This window comes from Capra hircus, chromosome 6 (genome assembly GCF_001704415.2).
Source record: "Capra hircus breed San Clemente chromosome 6, ASM170441v1, whole genome shotgun sequence".
NCBI lineage: Eukaryota > Metazoa > Chordata > Mammalia > Artiodactyla > Bovidae > Capra > Capra hircus.
The window spans coordinates 117,452,114-117,474,469 of NC_030813.1; the positions used below are offsets into that span (position 1 = coordinate 117,452,114).

Here is a 22,356-nt window from a genome sequence, read left to right on the forward strand (position 1 = left end):
CCCTTCACCAAGGACAGGACGGTCTCAGGGCTCAGAACTGTGGAGAGAACATCCATTCCCACTCTCAGGGTACTGGTACCACATAGTATTTCAAGTCTCGTAAGATTGACTTAAAGCTTGTATTTAACGTTTAAATCCTGTTAAACTTGGCTGACACAGGGCTCCTGGCTTCACCTCTGGGCGGCACAAGCAGGAGGCGCCCCCTGCTCTGCACCTCCGGGCCTGGCCAGGGCTGCACACATGCCGGGCACTGGGTGCCCCCCAAACGCAGAGAGACGAGTGAGCGAGGGTGGACAAGATGAGCGAGCAGATGGCAGGGAGCTCAGGACAGGCCAAGCAAGACGTCCAAAGCCAGGACCCCCAAGCGAAAAGGCCCTTGGAGGCCCTACTGAGGACACGGGGGTCCAGGGGGAGGTTCTGACACTTACCCTCTTGGAGGCCTGGGACCAATTTGTAAACAATATCCTGCATGGTTCTGTCATGACTGGCAAAAGAACAGAACAGGTGGGTTAGCCAGAAACGTCAATCCTCTAATTCTCAAACCTTTTCCATGTAACAATAACACACTCCACAATCACAAACTGGAACTTCAGTTGAATTCTGCTTCTAGTTTGCACTCACAGAATGTCTGTGCCAGCAAGAGTGACACCGGGTCCAAGCTGACACACCAGAGTGTGGACTCCAGATGCTGAGAACACTCAGAGGACACAGGCAGGGCCCGCTGGCGACCAGCGCCCCCACCCGCTGGCTTCTCAAGCCCTGCAGGGGTCAGGCAGTCTTGGGCTGTGCCAGACCAGGGGGGCTTTCTCAAACGTCCCTGACCAGGACCTGTGCAAGGAGCACCTCTCCCATCTGGACACTCCTGTTGATGTGAATGTGTGGAACACACACACACACACACACACACACACCCCAGAGCCACACACACACACACACACACACCCACCCACACACACACCAGAGCCACACCCACACACCCACCCACACACACCCACCAGAGACACACACACTCACACACACCAGAGCCAGCACACCAGAGACACACACACACACACACCCCCCCCCAGAGCCAGCCTCCAGCACCCACAACATCCTCTGCACCTCCTACTCCCCGACCCCCCGCCTTCTCCTAAAGCTCTGTGGAGCCGCAAGGACAGGACGGGGGCGGAATGGGCCCGACACGCCTCCTGCAGAGCTCCTCCGGCATGGCCCCCCACCCCGAGGTGCTCACCCTATGTACTGCAGGGGGTGGCTCTGGTGGATGACGATCCTGCATGTGGGGCAGGTGTTGTTCTCCTCCAGGTACTTCACCAGGCAGCTGCGGCAGACTGCAGGGGGGCGGGTAACAGCAGTGGGCAGGGGCCCTCCTCCCGCTGGCCCCCTGTCCCGGGCCAGGCCCGTCACCTGGGCCCACCTCCCACGGAGGACACAGACTGGAGGGGGAAGGCGCCCTCATGCCCATCACGGGGCGCCCATCACAGCAGGGAACAGGTAAATTCTACGTTAGCCTAAGAGAGCACCAGAACGTCTCTGCGTGACCAAATGGGATAAGATTCAGTGAATGTAACATAAAGCACTGTAAGCCAATATCTAAAATACAATTACCTTTAAAATAAAATTTTTATCAAAACTGGCAAGCATCTTCTAAAGTGAGAAATACAAGATCAAAGATCCTCACTGTCAGAGGATTCGCTTAACCTTAGGAAGTGCCCTCAGCACCCTGGGCCAGCCCTCCAGGACCCAGCCTGCTGGTAAAGACTGGCGGGGTGTGGGGAGAGGGGTGGCGCTTGAAGGAGGAGGACACCCAAGTTCAGCACCAGCTGCAAGCTAAAGCCTGCAACAGGCCAGCCCGCGGTGGGCAGGGAACACAAGGTTTAAGGGATTCGTTTGCAAACGGCAAAAATAAACACTCTGGGCCACTAGAGGCCGATATTCTGCCACACCACATGTAACGCTTTAGCTGTTACATACAAATGACTGAGTGTCCCTTGCATTTATTTAGCTTTTTCAAATGATACCTCTTATGCTGAAATTACCCCCCGTGTTTTAACTTCAGATAATTTTTCTCATTTATCTTCAGGGCCTCCTTTATTTCTGCTGCCGGGTCTTGCTCTGTGCTTGAGTAAATGCTCTGGGGAAAGAAGCCCAAGTGTTAGAGGACGGAACGCTCTGCACGCACATGTGTGCAGACACTCGGTCACCGTGGTCGCGTCGATGAGGTATCCCCCACACAGGCGGCAGGTGATGTGGGCGTTTATGTCCCAGAGTTTAATCTTTCTGGTCAGCATCTTTGGCTTCTGCAACAGAAAAAAGCATATTAGCCAAAGTATGGTGTAGTCTGATGTTTCATCAAAGGTTCAGGTTCAACGTAAATCCAGCTCCAGTGTGGCCAGGAGGAGCTCAGCATGAGGAGGGCTGAGGACAGGTCCCCCCGACCCCGGTTCCCGCCAGGCCAGGTCCCGCCTCCCACTCCCACCAGGCCAGGTCCCCCCAACCCCGGCTCCCACCAGGTCAGGTACCCCCCGCCCCTACTCCCACCAGGCCAGGTCCCCACCCCCCGCCCCCACCAGGCCAGGTCCCCCCCACCTCCTCCGACTGGCTCCAACCTGGCCAGGCCCCGCCCCCCGCTCCCACCAGGCCAGGTCCCTCTGCTCCCACTAGGCCAGGACCGCACCCTGCAACCCTGCTTCCGCCATGAGACAGGCAGTCGCCCCCACTGGGCCAGGTCACCCCTCCTGGGGCAGCACCAGGCCGCACACGTGCTCCTCCCCTCCTTCCAGGCAGCCCGACCGCTCCTCCTGCTCAGAACCCGCGAGGTCAGCTGGCGAGGTGGCGCAGGAGAGGTTTCTGGAGCTGCGGGAGGGGAGGCCAGGGAGCTGGCGGGCTGTGCTGGGCAGGACAGGGTCCGTCTGGAGCTCTGGCTCCTCCGATAAGATGACACAGGTGAGCAGTCGGGGCCCGTGCCCCACCCAAGGAAGCACAGCACACAACAGCATCCTAAGTCCAAACGTGTGTGACCATGTCGGAGTGAGGACGCGCCGCTCCACCCCAGTGCCGCAGTGGCTCTGACTGGCTCCGATCTCAGACCACAGGCTCACGAGGGCAGGGTCTGTCATCACCGCCCTAACAGCAGGCTGCGCGGGAGAAACAGCCCTGAAGAGCTATGTCCTCCCCAAACCTGTGTGTCACCTCACAGAGCAAAAGGCTCCGGAGACGGGATCCCCCTTGGAATCCCCAGGTGGCCGTGTTGCCACAGGGCCCTTCTGGGGCGCCAGAGGCTCAGAGGAGATGTGGGAGAAGCCGCCTGCAGGCTGTGAGTGGGAAGCGGCTTCCAGGAGCGGCAAGCTCTGAGACAAGCAGTGCCGCCCACACCTGGACTGCAGCCCTGGACGCCCAGGCTACGGTAGCACCAGCCAGCTTGAGACCCTGAGGCTTCACTCAGCCGCCAGCTTCCGGGACACTCGCTGTGGTTCGAGCAGGACACTCATCTGGATGCTATGCTGCGCAGGGTGCAAGGAGCTTCCACAACCAGGATCACTGACAACTCTGCCCAGAGGCAGAAACGCCCTGGGAGATGGAGGCCAAGGCCCAGGAGGCCCATGGCAGCCTTGGGCACTGAGCTCGCCTGGCACAGCGAGGCCTCACCTGCAGACGAGAGCACACGGCTCCTGGCTCCCGTGCAGATGTTCCCGGCTCAGCACTGTCTGAGGACAGGCAGAGGGAAGGAGACAGCTGGGCGGGCAGATGAGGCCACATTGGACCCCGGGGAGGCCCCGACCAGACCAAACCGTCACCTTACACCAAGCCCGGAAGCAGCCATCGACACAGCCTGAGGCACTGGGCACAGGCCACCTGGAAACACGAGGGCCGCTGTGCCAGCAAGGACGCCCATGATTGTCACAGCGTGTAGGACAGGAGGCTCGCAGGCGAGCGCCAGCACGGGGTCCTCACCAGCGAGCCCTCTCCCGCAGCCCCGAGTGGTTCTGAGCTGTCAGGAGAGACGAGGGTCATTCCCACAGGGGCTCCGCGGGCCCCGGGAAGCAAACCGAAGTCTGAGGGGCGAGGCACTCGGTGTCACAGTCACCAGGTGCTGAGCGGAGCCTGCCTGACTGCTCGGACCTGCTGAGACCGGCTCCATGAAGAAGGGCCTGTACGCCCCGTGTGGCTGGAAGAAACGGGTGGTAACGCAAGGTGGGAGGAACCAGATTCGTTGCCCAGCAAAGCGAAGCAGAGACAGGAAGGCCGACTGAGAACTCCGCTGGACGCCGGGGCCCGGGGTGCAGTCTACCACCTGCCTGACCAAACCCAGCACAGCACTCTGACTCACTGGGCACTGTTCACATGCCCGACAGGCTCACACTTGCCCCCAGCCCGACAGCCAGGCCAAAACCGGCTCCAAATCACACAGACCAGGGTCAAGGTCAGCGTGAACTCATCTTTAACGGCAGCAGGCAAACAGATACAGACGGGTGTGCACGAATGTGGACACACCCACTCACTCTACAGACGTGTGCACAAGTGTGGACACACCCATACTACAGACGTGTGTGCGTGTGTGCATGCCCACTCTACAGACGTAAGTGCACGAGTGTGGGCGCGCAAACTTTACAGATGTGTGTGCACAAGTGTGGACACACCCACTACAGACGTGTGTGCACGTGTGGACATGCCCATCCTACAGATGTGTGTGCACGAGTGTGGGCACGCCCACTCTACAGATGTGTGTGTGTGGACACGCCCACTCTACAGATATGTGTGCATGAGTGTGGACATGCCTACTTGCTCTACACGCCCACTTTACAGACGTGTGTGCACGAGTGTGGGCATGCCCAGTTTACAGACGTGTGTGCATGTGTGGACACGCCCACTTGCCCTCAGCTCCGCCCCCCCCCCGGGAGTGACCGCGGCGGGGCAGCCCTGGGCCTAGGGCCCACACTGCCTCTGCCACAGGAGCCAGTGCCCCTGGATGCTCTGCCGGCCCTGGGTGGGCGAGGAACTGATGGACCTGTGCTTACAGCCGGGACAGCAACCATCACTGCTGGTGGCCAGCGGAGTACTGCCGGAGCCTGTGAGGCCACACGGACAGACAGGCAGGGAAGGGGCGCACTTCCTCCCAGAACGTGAGCTGGTAAACGGAAGGCAGGCTGGCAGTGAGGGTCGCCACCCGAGGACAACTGCAGGAGCGCTGGCTCAGGAAGCCTCAGTGGGGTCAGCGGGGGAGACTCCACCGAGGAAGCGAGGGTGCGTGAAGTCTCCAAACACTCAGCAGCCCCCGAGGAGGGCAGGATCCTCAGGAAGAAAGCCCTGTGTGTCCCCGAAGGCGTGATGGGTGACACCCCGGCGAGGACCCCACTGCAGGGGCGCCCCGGCATCAGGTCTGACAGGCCCCTACCAGAGCCTGAGCCCCATGAGGGGCCCGGCCTCCAGCTCTGCCCCTGCGGCCCCCCACGCCAGTCAGGTGCGTGACCAGCCACACTCCCCAGCAGCCAACGCCCGCTGTCGCCCCACCTCAGCCAGGACCCGGGGGCCTGCGCGGGAAGCCCGTGCCCACCTCCTCGAGGCCGTTGTCCCTCCTGCTGCCTCTGCATCGGCTGGTGCGCCTACGGGTGCGCCGTGCCCACGCCGTGTCCGCCGCGCCCTCCGTGCTGTGGCTCCTCACGTCCGCGCCGTCCTTGCGTCTCTTGCGGTGTTTCCATTTTCTAGCATAGAAATGGCACCTGCTGTTCAAGGTCACGTCACTTACGCGACGTACGCAGCCCTGCAGTTACGTTTCTGGCAGAAGCTATGAAGAGCCCCACAGAGCAGACAGCCAAACGGAGCGGATCAGAAATATTGATCAGAAAAAACTGGAATGTATGTGAGTAACTGTGTTCGAACCTGCTCTGGAGCCGTCAGAGATGAAATTTTAAAGGAGCTACAAGGCACTGACTTTTTCTACGGCTACAATAGAGTAAGTGGAAAACAAAGTGTAACTCGAGGTTAGCTTATCAACTCACACGCACTGAACGCAAAGGCTCAGAGCTCACACAGCGTTACCTGCACACAGAGCCAGGTCTTCTGCTACATTCTGAAGCCTGTGGAGACACAGGGATGGGGTGTCACCCACGCGCGCCGTTCCACGGAGCCTGGCCCCGCACAGGCAGCTTCAGCGGCTCAGGCCAACAGGTCTCTCCTTTACCTGCTCGGAGCAACAGAAAGAAAAGCAAGCTTGGTGGATGGTCCAGCACCGCAGGAACCACGGAGACACGGGCAGGCCCCGGCAGGAGCCTGGTGGCTCAAGGCCCGGGGGCTGGTGGTGGTGGGGAGGCCGGGGACAGCTGGGGCTGCCCCACGTGCCCAGGGGCCCAGAGACGCTCCCGGGGAGGCGGTGGGCTTTGGGTGACCTGGCGGGAAGCTGGGAGAGCAGCCATGTGACTCCTCGGCTGCTTTCGCAGTTCCCGCCCTGGAACGTGTCCCCAGGGCGGCTCACCTGGGGAAGCCACACGAGGATGCCCACAGGCTCCGCGCGGGTTCTGGGTCACCGCAGGGGACAGACATGCCAACGGGCACATGTGTGTGCGGACAGTGGCGCCAGGCCCACGGACAGCGAGCACAGTGGGGGCTGGGGCAAGCGGCAGCAGAGAAGCGGGCAACCAGGCCCTGCAGGACTCAGCCACCGTCGGGGAGACGGAGCTGAAGGGCCAGGAGGCCGGAGTCGTTCCCGGAGCTCTGGGGGGAGGCAGGGAGGGGACCTGCACTTAGCGTCGCTTAGACGCGGCCAGTGACACAGGCGCGGACGCTGCACATGTGACCTCAGAGGTCAGTGGGCAAGGGACACAGATCCCCAGAGCCGACATTCTCGAGAAGGTGGACAGTAAGTGATAAATGCCACGAGCAGGCACACCGTTCAGACACCGCAGGCGACAAACAGGGCAAGCCAGAGCAGCGGAGGAGGTCGGGAGAACGGGGGTCCAGGACACCTCCCTACAGTCGCCTCTGAGCAACATTAGAATATCAGGAATACCTTCACGCTAACAGAGCTGAAGACACCTAAGGAATTTGACAAGTTGCTTGAAAACAGCTCACCAGAACTGAGGTGGATGGAAACAGAATTGAGAGTTCTGGACCCCTAAGGACGCTGAGCCAGGCGGGTTCCGCCAAACCTGCGTGCAGCAGCCTGCCCCAGGTAGACCCGCCCGAGCACACAGGGGGCGGTGTTCCCGACTGCGGGCGAGGCTGCACAGCACAGGCCAGGGCCCTGGGGGACACAGGCCACCAGCAGCAGCAGCGCCTGCAGAGTGTGGAGGGGCGCCCTGGAACCCGAGGGGCTCCGTGTAAGTTACGAATGCCATCGTGACAAAAGCTAAAAGGAGTGAGATGCTAAGATCTCTCCAGAGACACACACTCTCAGCAAATTAAGAGCAGAAGGAACTCCCCCACCGGGACAAAGGTCTCCATCCAAGCAACACTAACACTTCCATCCACTGGAAGGTTCATGTCTGACTGCAGAGCTCTCTTCCCAGCAGCCGCCTGTGGGGAGCAGCTGCAGCTGTGTGTCTCCTGGACGCAGCGGCAACCCGAGGTCAGCGCCAGCAGGATGCATGACCGGACAAGTGCTCCAAGACAGCAACTGCACCATGAAACTGGGCACTTCAGTGTGGTAAACACCACCCTAAAAAGCGTACTGTACCAAAAAGCCACCGAACACAAGCATCACTCCTCGTGGTGAGAATTCTCCCTTAAACCAGGCATCTCCTGACAAGCATCCCCGCACAGCCGACTCCAGGCGGATGGAGACCAGACGTGTGAGGCACGACGCGAGCTGGGGAGGACACACGCACCCTGCCTGGCCGACCCCAGCTCTGCCGTCCCGCCGGGCAGCTCCCCGAGGCGCACAGGCCCCTGCCCCGACCCCGTCTTGCTGACACCTCCTGAGTCCGCTGTGTCAGGGTGTCCTGACAGTGCCTTGTCTGTGTGCTGCTGCTGCTGAGTCGCGTCAGTCGTGTCCGACTCTGTGCGACCCCACAGACGGCAGCCCACCAGGCTCCCCCGTCCCTGGGATTCTCCAGGCAAGAACACTGGAGTGGGTTGCCATCGCCTTCTCCGATATGTGTGTACACAAGATCTCTAATTTTATAAAACGAAACCAAACAACAGTGCAACACTTCAGGCCGTCGGTTGCCCCTCCTCGAGCCAGAGGCCCCGGGGCGCCGTCCTCTGGCCCCATGACCCTCGACACCGGCGCCGTCCGCTGGGCTGTCCCGTGCGGAGGCAGCGTGGCCGGGGCACTGACTCGTATCGCTCCCAGGCTGACCGCTGAGGCTCGGCAGGGAGAGGCGAGTGGGGACGGCCGTGGCTGGCGCCTGGGAACCTGGCTGGTGACAGCTTCCACCAGTGACTTAAAGCTTCCCTGAAAGCTCAGCGGGGTCCTTGGGAGCTGAGGGCCTGCCAAGCAGGTGCCTCCATGAGAGCCCGTGGGCCCTGGTCTCTGGGGCGACAGCCCTTCCCATCGCTGAGCACGTCCATCCTGACTACTTGGGGAGAGGGCTCTGGACGCGGTGCCGGGTCCCCTAAGGCTCGTCCCATCTGCCACTTCCTTCACAGATTCTGCTGTGACCTTTGGCTGAAATAACCCACAGCCCTGCGCCTGAGGAGTCCATCCGTGTGTCTGCACACCTGGGGCACACCCCTCAGCCTCTCAACGCCCTGGGCCTACTGAGCCTCTACGTGTCTTGCCCAGACAAGCCCGTCCAGGCTGGAGACGGTGGCTGAGGCCTGGCTGCCCCCGGGGCCCTGATTCTGCTGTGGCCTCGTCCCCTCGGCTGCTCCCCCAGGGCACGGTGGGCACCTCTACCCCCTTCCCTGGGCTCCAGGCTGATCCAGGCTCCACCCTCCTGCTTCTCAAGGACTCTCACGGTCCCAGCAAGCCTTTCTCCTCTGGAACCTTCCACACCTCCCTCCTGACAGAACCTGCCTCCACAGGACACCCCACCCCATGACTCAGTCACTCCCCGCCCAGGCTTCTGTCCTCTATTCCACAAAGTCCCGGTGACAAGGACATCCCAGCCCCCCAGGATATAAGGCCACTGCTCACCTGCAGCCACTGACCCCTCCCATACGGCCCCTGCCACCGGGGGAAGCAGCAGGGGCCAGACACTGGCCTCAGCCCCGGACGCTGCGGAAGGGCCAGGCCGCACGCCACCCACCTCGCAGGGCCACTCCAGAACTCAGCAGCGTTCACTCCTGCACGAAGAGGCCCTTCTTCTGACCATGCACCTCGGACCACTGCCTTGTCCAGACCTGTCCACCCGTCTGCAACACCCCGGACGCCACAGCCCCACATGATACACCTGTGTGACACACCTATCCCCTTTCCTCCTCCAGGAAAACACACCAGGCTTGTTGTGCAGCAGGAAAGCAGTAAGCACAGTCACTAGCCACAGCTTGGAGCTCCTCACTGAATGCAGTTCAGGAGAAAGCCCTGCTAGTCTTAACCAGCAGCACTCGCCGCTGCTCCCGGCATGCCAGGCAAACCCACTGGCCCCACTTCCACGGACGCCGCAAACACACAGCCTCGCGCTCGCTTCCGCCTGACACTGCACACACACAGTCCTGCTCACTTCCACTGACGCCGCAAACACACAGCCTCGGGCTCGCTTCTGCCTGACACTGCACACACACAGTCCTGCTCACTTCCGCCTGACACCGCAAACACACAGCCTCTCGATCACTTCCACCTGACACTGCACAGACACACACACAAAATCCTGCTCACTTCCGCCTGACACTGCACACACACCCTCATCCTCACTTCCGCCTGACACTGCACACACACACACACACACACACACAATCCTCACTTCCGCCTGACACCACAAACACACACACCCTCATCCTCACTTCCACTGACACTGCACACAGACACCCTCATCCTCACTTCCACTGACACCGCAAACACACACACACCTCCTCATCCTCACTTCCACTGACACTGCAAACACACAGCCTCGTGCTCACTTCCGCCTGACACTGCACACACACACACCAATCGTGCTCACTTCCGCCTGACACTGCACACACACCCTCATCCTCACTTCCACCTGACACTACACACACACACACAATCCTGCTCACTTCTGCCTGACACTGCAAACACACAGCCTCTCGCTCACTTCCGCCTGACACTGCAAACACACACACACACACAATCCTGCTCACTTCCGCCTGACACTGCACACACACACCCTCATCCTCACTTCCGCCTGACACGCACACACACACCACCCACACACACACACCATCCTCACTTCCGCCTGACACCACCAACACCACACACCCCTCATCCTCACTTCCGCCTGACACCACAAACACACACCCCCTCATCCTCACTTCCACTGACACCGCAAACACACACACACCTCCTCATCCTCACTTCCACTGACACTGCAAACACACAGCCTCGTGCTCACTTCCGCCTGACACTGCACACACACACACACACAATCGTGCTCACTTCCGCCTGACACTGCACACACACCCTCATCCTCACTTCCACCTGACACTACACACACACACACAATCCTGCTCACTTCTGCCTGACACTGCAAACACACAGCCTCTCGCTCACTTCCGCCTGACACTGCAAACACACACACACACACAATCCTGCTCACTTCCGCCTGACACTGCACACACACACACACAATCCTGCTCACTTCCGCCTGACACTGCACACACACACACACACAATCCTGCTCACTTCCGCCTGACACCACAAACACACACCCCCTCATCCTCACTTCCGCCTGACACCGCACACACACACCCTCATCCTCACTTCCGCTTGACACTGCACACACACACCCTCATCCTCACTTCCGCCTGACACTGCACACACACAGCCTCGTGCTCACTTCCGCCTGACACCGCACACACACACACACCCTCATCCTCACTTCCGCCTGACACTGCACACACAATCGTGCTCACTTCCACCTGACACTGCACACACACACCCTCATCCTCACTTCTGCCTGACACTGCACACATACACACACCCTCATCCTCACTTCCGCCTCACACTGCAAACACATACACCCTCATCCTCACTTCCACTGACACCGCAAACACACACACCCTCATCCTCACTTCCACTGACACTGCACACACACACCCTCGTGCTCACTTCCGCCTGACACTGCAAACACACACAGCCTCATCCACACTCACAGGCATCCTCAGACCTTCTTTGCTGCGAGGATGCCTCCCCACACCAGTGCCAAGACAAGCACAGTCCGGGCTCTCTGACTGTGGCTGTGGCCGGGTGTGACCAGGGGCCTCCCATGGCTTCTCCTGGAGGCTCTGGCCACAGCCAGTCCCCGCTCCCTGCCCTCCGGACCCCCGAGAAAGAACCACCTCCCCATTCAAGCCCACCCTGGTCATGCTGCCTTCTACTGACATACCTTATGAGAACCTTACCGTTTTTTAATTTGTTTTGCAGTCTAAGCTTTACTGCTAAGCTTTAATTTGCTGCCAAGCTTTACTTTCCTAGGGAACTGGTCATCAAATTTATTGCCACAGAATTGCTCAGAGTAGCCTGAAAATGTATTAAACAGCTTCCCTGGGAAATGTCTGACAAGTGACACATACTTTAAAGGGCCCCGTGGGCCCTGGTTCTGGACGCTGTGTAGACAGGGCCAGGCAGCCTCCTGAGACTAACCGAGCAGCCACATGGATGGGCAGCTCACCCTTTCTGTTGTGAGTGGTGCCCACCCCGACTCTCAGCCCCCTTGCCCACAGACACCTGCCCTTGTCCCTCAGGGCTGTGGGACCGAGGGTGCCGTGAGGAGCAGTGGCCACAGCTCTGTGTGGATGGCCCGCTGGGGAAACACCCACTGAGGACGTCACCTGTGCCCGCTTGCCCCGTCCGAGCCTCCATTGCGCTGGGGGGCCAGTCTTCTGCCCCTTCACTTCATCCTCATCCCAACACCAGAGCCCCCACCAGCCTCTGTGCCCACGGGCCTTCCCTGGACATCACTGTGGCTCCCAAATGGACGGCAGAACCACCAGAACGCCCCCAACCACGTGTACCACCAATTCTTTCTCCACAGGCACGCCTGACAACCTCAGAAAAGCAACCCCGATGCCCCCCAGAAACCAATCGCAGGAGCCCGACTGTGGATGAGCCAAGCCCTCCCCACGCTCCCCGTCAGTCTCCCCGTTCACGCCAGGGCCTCCATCCACGTCGGGGCCCACCCGTGTCCAGCTCCGTCCCCAGTGGCCTCGCCCACCTCTCAGCTGTGTGCATGCCCGGCAGTCCACCCTCAAAGGGCCATCAGGGAGCAGCGAGGCTCTGGGATGGGCCACCCATGCTCGAGGCTGAGCCCGTTTGTCGTCTCGTCCCCCTGCTGTCAGCTTCCCAAGGTCTGTGCCCTGTGACCCCACAGGGGTGTGTTCCTCACCACAGCACGCCACGTCCAGCAGGGAGCCCGCCCCAGAGCCGGTGTCCAGTCAGCCTGAGATACTCCTGATGCCCTCTAAGAACTCCAGGAAACCTATCCATTTATCTTCACGCAGAGCTGACGAAGTGTGGCCCCTGCTCCCTGCACACGCCCTCTTCTCCTGAACAGCCACGCCAAGCGGAGCCCTATACTCAGCTCCCACCCCTCCACCTGGGGGAGCAGGCCAGGCCACCCGAACCGAGTCCCCAGCACGTGCCTGGGAAAAGCCTTGCTCTGTCGGGCCCCCCAAGGCCTTCTCCCCACGGCTGGCCTGTCCACGCTGGGCCCTGGTGACCTCACTCACACAACTGTCACCAGGCAAGCACGTGTTGGGTCACGGGACCCAAAGGCTGTCTGGCGGCAGCAAGGCGTCTGCGGGAGTCCCGTAGGACGGCCGGCCCAGGGCTGTGCACTCACAGCAGCGCTGCTCTCCCAGGTCGTCCACGTTGGCTGCGCGCCCCTCAGTGAGGCTCGGGGGACCTCCACTGTGAAGTCCTGCGAAGCTCAGGGAGCTCCACAGCCCCACGGGCCCCTGCAGTTCTAGGACACTCTACCTGCAGTCCCGCCTGGGGTCCTTGCAGGACTGTAATCTCAGCCGGAATATTCCCGCTCCAGGGCCCACGTGCTGGCTCACTCCCAGCAAGTCTTGTCTTGAGCATCCCCTCCCCAGTAAGCTCTTCGAGACCATCCTAAGATCTACACCCACACGAATGACTCCGAGCCTTCCCCCTCCAACCCTCAACTGACCACTTTGTTATTACTCACACCTAGATTACACTGTCAGGCACGCGACCGGGAACGCTGAAAATCCAACAGACAGGCTGTATGATAAAACTGAGAAAATCTGTCCGAAGGGTGGAAAAGACGGGATACAGAAGGACTGCCATGTCCAACCAACAGGGGCTCCAAGGGGAGCAGACAGGAAGCTCCGACAGTCTGGAGCCGGGAGCACGCACGCTCCTAGGGCATCCGCGCACTCACTCACAGGCGACACTTCACGACCTGGAGAAAATGATTCGCGTGCCTCCCTAGCTGGGAGAGTCAGACGGCAAGGGCCCCGGTGCTGCCCACGTGCACGCAGGTCCCCGAACCTGAAGATATCGAGGGCGCGAGGGAGAGTGCTGAAGGCGCTGGGGCAGGAGGAGCCGGGAGGAGGGATCGCAGGCACCAGCCTCCTCACCTGCAGCGCCCGACTCCAAGGAGTCCAAGGAAAGACCCTTGGGACGTAGAATTCTACATCCAGTCAGCCACGACTGACCCTGCTGGCTGGCAGAGGCCTCAGGAGCGTGCACAGGGCGCCCTGAAGCAGGGCACGAGCCAGCAGGGGCTTGCGTGGCAGCAGAAGTGCAGGGAGCGCCGGCCGGCCGCTCCGGCGGTGACCGAGGAACGGCGTGTGGAGAGACGTCCCCGCTCCGACCTGGGCAGGCGGAGCCGTGCAGACAGGGGCAGGGGCCCCACAAGCCCAGCATGCGGCCTCCAGCCGGGACCAGGGATGCAGACAGAGGACCAAGGAGGGTGCAGGGCACGGGCCGGACCCTCGAGAACGTGGGCCAGGACAGGGACAGCAGGCAAAGTGAGGCAGGAGGGAGGTGCAGCCAGAGGGTCGACCTGACTCACAGTCTCGCCCGCTGCCCACTCAGGTCCAAGTTTCACAGGAGCACAGAAAGCACGGCTCAGGGCTGAGGCCCCAAGACCCCACTGGCAGGCAGCTGTGCAAACCCGGCTCAGGGGAGGACACGTGACCCCTCCACCAAAGAGACCGCCTCAGGCGGAACCAGGGACCGGGCTGAGCTCCCCATGGGGTCTCAGACCTGTGCCTCAACACGACTCCTCGTCACCCCAGCCCACGTCTGAGCTACAACGGCCAGCCGGCCTGCCCGCGGTGCCGGGAAGCCCCAGGGAGAACACCACCTCACTCGGGTCACAGACGCCCTTGGTGGGTCACACCAGACAGGGGATTCAGGGGCTGAGACTCTGGGAGCCTTGGAAGGGAGGGGCAAGTGGGTTTCACATTTGGGGAGCATGAATTTTGGGGGGCCAGAGGGAAGGCTATGAAAGGCAGAATTCTGAGATGGTCGCAAGATCCTGGGCCCCACGAGACACACACCTCTGCTCTAATTATCCCACCTACTGCTAAAGGGGTTTCTGAAGATGTAATTAAGGCCTCAGATCAGCTGACCTTACAAAAGGGCAAGTACCCAGAAGCCTGATCAAACCGCGCCGTCTTTCAGAGCCGAGTTTTCTCAGCTAGTGGCAGAAGAGCAGGTCACCGCAGCACGCAGCACGCAGCGCGCAGCACGCAGCACGCACTGGCAGCCCTCGGCTCCCAGGCAAAGGACCTCGGGGCCTCGGGCCAGGGTGGGCCTGCTGGTGAGTCCCTGACAAGGGCCGCCCCGCACACCGACCTCGGCCTGGGCCCTGGGCAGCGGAGTCAGCGGCATGCTGCCGGACTTCTGACCCAGGGAGCTGTGACACCTGAGTGGCTGCCCTTTCAAGCCATTAAGTTCGTGGCAATTCGTTTTCCAGCAACAGAAACTGAGGCAATAGGGTCTGGAGAAATGAAAGCTGCTAGCCTCTAGCAGAAAGGGCGAGTTGCCCACACACATGAAAATCAAAGGAGCCACCACCTCTGGAAATGCTCTCAGCCGGCACCCGTTCTCCCAGCTCCAGAGACGAGAGCCCCGTGGTGTGGACTGAACTGTGCCCCTCAAGCTCATGTGTTAAAGCCCCAATCCCGTCTCCACACGTGGGGCCTCTGTGAGGCTGACTCATGAGTCGGGGCTGACGGGTGAGCATCCTGCCGGGAAGGGGCCAGCCTGCTGCCAGTCTGCCTGTGAGGGCGAGAAGGCCCGTCCAGGCCAGGAACCAAGCCCACTGGCACCCTGAGCTTGGACCTCAGCCTCCCTGAAGCACCCTGTCTGTGGGGTCTCGTCCCGGCAGCGGTGTGGAGACCCCGTCTCCCAGTTCCTTCTTGGGGCGGCTGCTGTGAAACAGGGAAGACAATTGCCTCTCGCAGTTCCCGTCTCCAGGGTCCGGAGGAAGTTATTCCACCCAGAGGAAGCGCTCCTCCACGGCAGAACTCATATTTCCCCTGACGATTTCAAAAACCTTCCACCCACTAAACCTTTCGTGAAGTCTGCTAAAAGCAACACAGCTGACCCGAGTGGGACTCGCCACCGTGCGCCCGTGACGGAAGCCTCTGTCAGACACAGACGGGGCGGCCGAGGCAGCCCCCCAGGCACGAGCGGTGCCGCTCCCAGGGCAGAGCTCGGCCCCGTCCACGGGCACAGGAGTGCCGGCAGCGCCGAGTGCGGGACGCACGGCCCGCCGGCACGGCACGGAGTCCCCGCAGCCTCCGCGAGGCCCCTCTCAACCCAGGAGGGGCCCAGGCCCCGTCCTCGGGGTGAACAGGGGACACAGACAAAGGTGGACGGCACCCTGAGTGAAGAATCAGAAAAACTCACAAGTGATGGGTGGTCTGGAAAAGTTTGTGCTGTGGGGAGCCCGAAAGGGTGGGAGGACCCCAGTGCCACGCGGGGAGCTACCCGCCTCCCAGACGGAAAACGCTCAGGAAGACCTTCCTGAGCCACGCGGGGAGAGCTGAGAGGGGACAGGAAGCCAGCCGGTACGCGGAGTGGCGTCCACTTCTCGGTGTGACCGCAATGCCGCAGCCGCGTGGAGACCGTCTTCTCACCAGCGTCCTGTGCTGTGAGTCACCTGAGCAGCGAGGCAGACGGTCTGCAGCTACTTCAGATGAGTCGACAGTGACTGTGTTTAGAGAGACCAACAGGCGCATGTGGCAAGACGTACACGACCGCTGGGCTGGGGTCAGGGGAGCAGGGCGCTCGCTGCGGTCAGTCGCTCAGTCGACTAAGGGGCCGCCGGGCTCCTCTGTGCACGGGACTCTCCAGGCCAAAGCACTCCTTCAGGGGACCTTCCCAACCCAGGGATCGAACCCAGGGCCCCTGCATTGCAGGCGGATTCTTTGCCATGTGAGCCATCAGATGATTCAACAATAACTGTGTTTAGAGAAACTGATAAGCAAATGTGGAAAACATATGTAACTGTTGAGCCTAGGGTTAGGGTTAGGGCTAGGGCTAGGGTAGAAGGGCTAGGGTAGAGCTAGGGCTAGGGTAGGGCTAGGGCTAGGGGTTAGGATTAGGGGTTGGGGTTAGGATTAGGGGTTAAGGTTAGGGCTAGGGCTAGGGGCTAGGGTTAGGGTTAGGGCTAGGGGCTAGGGTTAGGGTTAGGATTAGGGGTTGGGGTTAGGATTAGGGGTTAGGGTTAGGGCTAGGGCTAGGGTAGAAGGGCTAGGGTAGAGCTAGGGCTAGAGTAGGGCTAGGGCTAGGGGTTAGGATTAGGGGTTGGGGTTAGGATTAGGGGTTAGGGTTAGGGCTAGGGCTAGGTGCTAGGGTTAGGGTTAGGGCTAGGGGCTAGGGTTAGGGCTAGGGTAGAAGCGCTAGGGTAGAGCTAGGGCTAGGGTAGGGCTAGGGCTAGGGGTTAGTCTTAGGGGTTGGGGTTAGGATTAGGGGTTAGGGTTGGGGTTAGGATTAGGGGTTAGGTTTAGGGTTAGAGCTAGGGGCTAGGGTAGAAGGGATAGGGATAGGGTTAGGGTTAGGGCTAGGGGCTAGGGTTAGGGTTAAGGTTAGGGCTAGGGTCTAGTGTTAGGGTTAGGGTTAGGGCTAGGGGCTAGGGTAGAAGGGCTAGGGTAGAGCTAGGGCTAGGGTAGAGCTAGGGCTAGGGTTAGGGCTAGGGGCTAGGGTAGAAGGGAGCTCATTGTCTCATGCGTTCTTTCTCCACTGTGTTTCTTTTTCCTCAGAAACTTTGATAAAAATTAAAGTTGCCTTGCTGGTGGCTCAGTGGGAAAGAATCTACCTGCCACCGCAGGAGACATAGGGTTGATCCTTTATTCGGGAGGATTCCACACACCCCGGAGCAACTAAGCCCGTGCGCCCCAACTGCTGCACCTGTGCTCTGGAGATGGCCCCTGCATGGAGAATCCCGCCCCATGACGGGAGAGTGGTCTTCAATCTCCTCGACGGGAGAGGGGGCCCCGCTTACAACCAGAGAACAGCCTGGGCAGCAACAAAGACTCAGCACAGCCGTAAATAAATAATTTTTTTTTAAAGTAGAACTAAATCACTTAAAACAAGAGCAGAAGAGGCTGACCCTTCTCGGCCCCTCACCACCTGTGACCGCGCCCTGCACCTGCGTGTTCTCACCAGGCAGCTGCAGGCAAGCAGGTCCTCCTGAGTGATCCATGGAGGGCGTTAATGCTCACAGCAGCTCCGGAACAGGGCCACAGAAGGGAGCAGGCCAGCTTTTAGTTAGCTGAGCACCTTCTACAGGCCAGGCCCTGCTGACAATAAGCAAACATAGCAGCTGACAAGAACCTCCCCCAAACCCACTGGGCTGCCGTGAGACGCGCAGGACCCACAGGTCGGCCGGGAGCTTCAGGGAGGCCTGTGGGCTCATTTCTGCTCTTTGCTTTTCCGTGTCAAACGCCTGGAATCTGCTGTTCGCTTGGCGAAGTCCAGCAAATACTGACGCGTTTGCAAAAAAAAAAAAAAAAAAGTCCTGTTAACCTCCACTCTCTAAATTCACCTAAGCATGAGAAGTTCTCTTCAAAAAAAGAAAGTAAGCCTAATAACTAGTTTTTAAAGACAGTCTAGTTACTTTTAAAATACCGCACTTTTTTACAACAGTGAAAAGCTATCACCTTGCAGAACGGAAGAATGGCTCCATTTCTGAAGCACAATGAACCGTGCAGCATGTTTGCAACAGCAAATGTCAGAAAGGCAGCAAGAAGCTGTCCTCAAACCTCAACATATTGCAACAGAAAAGAAAATTAACTTTCAAGTTCGATCTGACCATTAACCAAATAAAACTATGAAATAACAAATCCTGTCATTCAGTAAATTAGTGTAATAGTATAGGCTAACACAAACTTTGTTTATAACCCAAATAAGTAAGTGTAATCACTGGAAAGGACCCTGCTTCACCCCAGCAAGGTGGAAACCTAGCAGGTCCAGAGAGCAGGGTGGCAGAGAGGACACCCCCTCCACATGGTGACCAGTCAAGGGCAGTGGCCCCACGTGGGTGCCCTTCACAGCCTTCACAGTGCTGTGGCGCTGCCCCAGGCACCGGGGTCCAGGCACCCAGGAGGGGAGGTATGGGCTGAGGACCAGGCCCCAGCACACGGGTGCCTGGAGCATTCTTCTCTTCGAGGGTCAAATATGCACAACATCTTGGACCTCACACTTCAAAAATGTCTTAGAAACATCAGTTTATAATTACAGAGCAAAATAACTGGCAGGAATCAAAGTTCTAGAAACAACTGAAATCACTGCACTTGAAGCTTCAAACTACATCTCTGATACACGTCTACAGTTTAACTGGGTGTGGGGCGGGGGCTTACGGTTTGCCACGAGTGTTCTAGGCTAGCCTAGAAACCTCTCCTATTTGTAGCTTCTCTCCCAGCGCGCGCAAGCTCCAGCACCGCTCCAGCAGCGCAGCGGCGACGTGAGAGCAGCCCGGGCAGCTCGGGACAGCTGAGCTGCTGCGCCCGCGGGCTGACCTCACTGCTCCGCACAGTCCCGTCCCTTCACCCTGCAGGGCACTCCTCAGCAGCTAGCACCTAATGGAGGCCAGGCATTAGGATGGCCCAGCGGCCCCCAGCCCCTCCCAGGAATCACCTGTGGCGTTCCTCCTGCTCAAGCATGGGCAGGGCCTGGCAACTAAGAAACACAGAACGTGGTAACAAAGAACATGGCAAAAGGGACGGCATATCCCAGCCAAGATTAGGTCATGAACACTGCGGCCTCCTGCTCACTCTCCCAGTCAGTCACTGGCTCCCTCAAGCTGCCCTATGGATGTCTCCAGCAAGCAGCCTGGAAGCAGATTCCCCCAGCTGAGCCTACAGACAGATACCACAGCCCCAGCCAGCACCCTGTCTGCAGCCTTGTGAGACTCTGCAGCTAAGCTGTGCCTAGACTCCTGACCTCAGACAGTGAGATAGCCGATGTGGTTTTAAGGCACTACATTTTGGGGTAACTTGCAGGACAGTAATATATAAATAATACAACCATCCAGTGCTATCACACCTTCAAAAATCCAAAAATGAGAAAATAAAGAGCCTACTCAAACTTGAATGCCCAGTTTCACAAGCCTTTTCCAAAACTTCAAAGAAAATTAAGTTTTTTAAAAAGTAAAGTGTACGTTTAAACAAACAAACAAAATCAGAAGCAAGCACTGAGCAAGAAGGTCCCAAGCATGGTTGCTGCTGCTGAGTCGCTTCAGTCGTGTCCGACTCCATGCGACCCCATAGACGGCAGCCCACCAGGCTCCCCCGTCCCTGGGATTCTCCAGGCAAGAACACTGGAGTGGGTTGCCATTTCCTTCTCCAATTGACAAATAAAACTTTCTAGGCTGGACTATTCATGGACTCCATTTAAGATTAGGTCCTATAAAATGTTACACTGAAAACGCAAAGGGGGTTTCTCCTAAGTAACCAAGAAGAGAAGTTACGGCACAAAATGAAACAGTGAACTGATCATTCAAGCATCTCCCTTGGGTTCCAGAGTCACGCCCCATGCTAACACAGGGCAACCTCTCTGAATGTACTCGCTGCACGCGGGCCCCACGCCAGGCAGACAGTGCCCACCTGGGCAGCCTCATCCACTGGACACTCTGGAGCCTTCCCTGGCCCAAAGGCAGCACGTCTCCATCCCTACTTTCAAAGTAAAGGACACCGCAGGCAAGGTCTGGGTGAGGTCAGACATAAGGTTTTGGAGAAGCAGAGACCCCACCCCAGGGTCTCTTCCTGGAGTGGAAAAGGCGCCTGATGTTTCACCTGACACACACTGGACCAATGGCCCCCAAACCCTCCCCGCAACTCTGGATCCCATCCCTCCTGGAAGCCCCTGGACACCGAAAACACCTCCAGACCTGGAGAATGGGGCGCTTCTGTGACACCCCCGGAGGGCAGGGAGGGCAGGAGTGATTGCGGACGACCGACACTGGCCAGGGTGCAGGCAAGGAGATGGCAGCCCTGGAGAGTGGCTGGGGGAGCAGCGTGGGGGCGGCTTCCTCGGTCTGGGGAGGGGCGCCCTGCTGGCTCAGGCACGGGGCAGCGGGGAGTAGGAGCTCCATCAGTCTCAACCCAGCCTACCCCCGGGGCCAGCCCAGGCAGCAACTGCTGAAGGTCAGGTTTGTGGGGCCCAGGCGCTCAGGGGCCTCACAGAGAGGGCTGGTTTGCACCTGTGGGGCTTACATACCCAGGATCCCTGATGATCCAGACCTTTATAGCAGCTGGGGTCCAGCCGAGTGAGCTGAGTGGATTCCAGGCACTCTGGAAATTGCCCCAGGGCCCAGGCCCCTGGGGGTCCAGCCTGGGGTCCCAGCACTCCTCAAAGACCACCCTTGAAGCCTGGGTGCTTCTCAGCAACTCATTCAAGAGTCGCAGCCTTCCTGGGGGCCTGTCTCCAAGTTTCAGCTCTCATCGCAGTCCCGGTCCTGTCTGAGAGCCAGCCTTCTCCAGGACTGCCCAGCGTCCAGCTCTTCTTCACGACCTACCTGGGTCATCCCTGCAGCCTGTCACAAGACAGGCCTCCACGTGGCACAGCCCCAGGGTCCTGGATCCTGGGAAGGACAGGCTGTCCCAGGGTCCCAGAAGCGCTCACAGGCCAGTTTCGAAATCCTGGCCCTACTGGAGAGCGGTCCTGGGGTCTCAGTTCTCTCCAGTGGGGTTACTCAAGTCCTGATCTTCCCACAGGCCAGTCCTGGGGTACAGACTGCCCCCAGGTGACCCACCCTACGGTCCACGGCTCCTCAGTGACTTGTCCTAGTCCCAACTGTCCCTAAGTCCTGGCCATCCTCGGTGACCTGTCCCGGGGTCCAGCTGACTCTTGCTGAGTCTTAAGGTCCCAGCCCTCCTCCGTGACCCACATCGGGGTCGGGCTCTCTTAGAAGGGATCTGTCTTGGCATCCAGTACTTCCTAGTCTTTTCTCGGCGGGTCCTAAGGTCCAGTCCTCCCTGATGACCCACCCTGGGGTTAGATACTCCCTGACCCCTCTGCGGTGGCCCGTCCAGGAGTCCGGTCCTCCCCGGTCCCTCCCCGGTGACCTGTCCAAGGGTCTGGTCCCCCCCCAGTGGCCGGTCCTGGGATCCAGTCATCCCCGGTCGCTCCCCGAAGACCCGTCCCGAGGTCGGGCCCTGCCCTAGGTCTGGCCCCCGTGGGTCCGGCCCGGGCCTGGGCCTGCCGAGCGGAGTCGGGGCGCCGCAGGCCGGGCCGACGAGGGTGCAGGGGCGCGGGCCGGGGTTCGGAGCTTTCCGGACCCGGACACGGGCCGAGGCCGCGGCCTGTGGAGCGGGCGCCACGGGCCAGGCCAGGCGGGGCGCGGACTCACTGACCTGCCGTCTCAGCTGCGGGCGAGCTGGGCGCACGCGGGGCCAGCGCGGGCAGGGGGAGGGGGCGCCGCTCCCTCCGGGTCCCCCCCAGGAGCAGGAGAAAAAAACCCGTCCGGAGTTTAAAACAAAGAGGCGGAAATGCCCGAGCGGAGCCGACCGCAGAGTCGGGGGCGCCGCGCCTGGAGCATGCGCATTGCGCGGCCCGGCTCCCACCAGCGGCCGGGGCAGGGGCGGGGCCTGGAGGGGGCGGTACGGGGCGTGGCAAGGGCGGAGCCAGAGGGCGCAGGCGCGTCCGGGCTGGAGCGGCTCCGGGGCCTGAAGAGGCGAGGGTTGCCGCGAAACCCAGGACGGGGGCGTGGTGAGAGGTTGTGGGTGGGGACGGAGGGCGGGGTCAGTGGGAGCCTCGGGGCCGGGCTCTGTGCAGAGACTAAGCCGGGTCGTGAGACGCTTGAGGGGCTGGGGAGGCGG

General features: G+C 60.0%; 1 protein-coding gene across 1 annotated transcript in view; it reads right to left on the bottom strand.

Annotated features, from left to right (window-relative positions):
- PCGF3 (polycomb group ring finger 3) overlaps positions 1-22,089 on the bottom strand; it is a 53,248-nt gene extending 31,159 nt beyond the window's left edge. The window contains 6 exon segments of the mRNA XM_018049886.1: positions 429-484; positions 1,232-1,328; positions 2,180-2,297; positions 5,552-5,699; positions 6,037-6,074; positions 21,892-22,089. Coding sequence (XP_017905375.1) covers positions 429-484; positions 1,232-1,328; positions 2,180-2,288 — 262 coding nt within the window. The 5' untranslated portion in view covers positions 2,289-2,297; positions 5,552-5,699; positions 6,037-6,074; positions 21,892-22,089.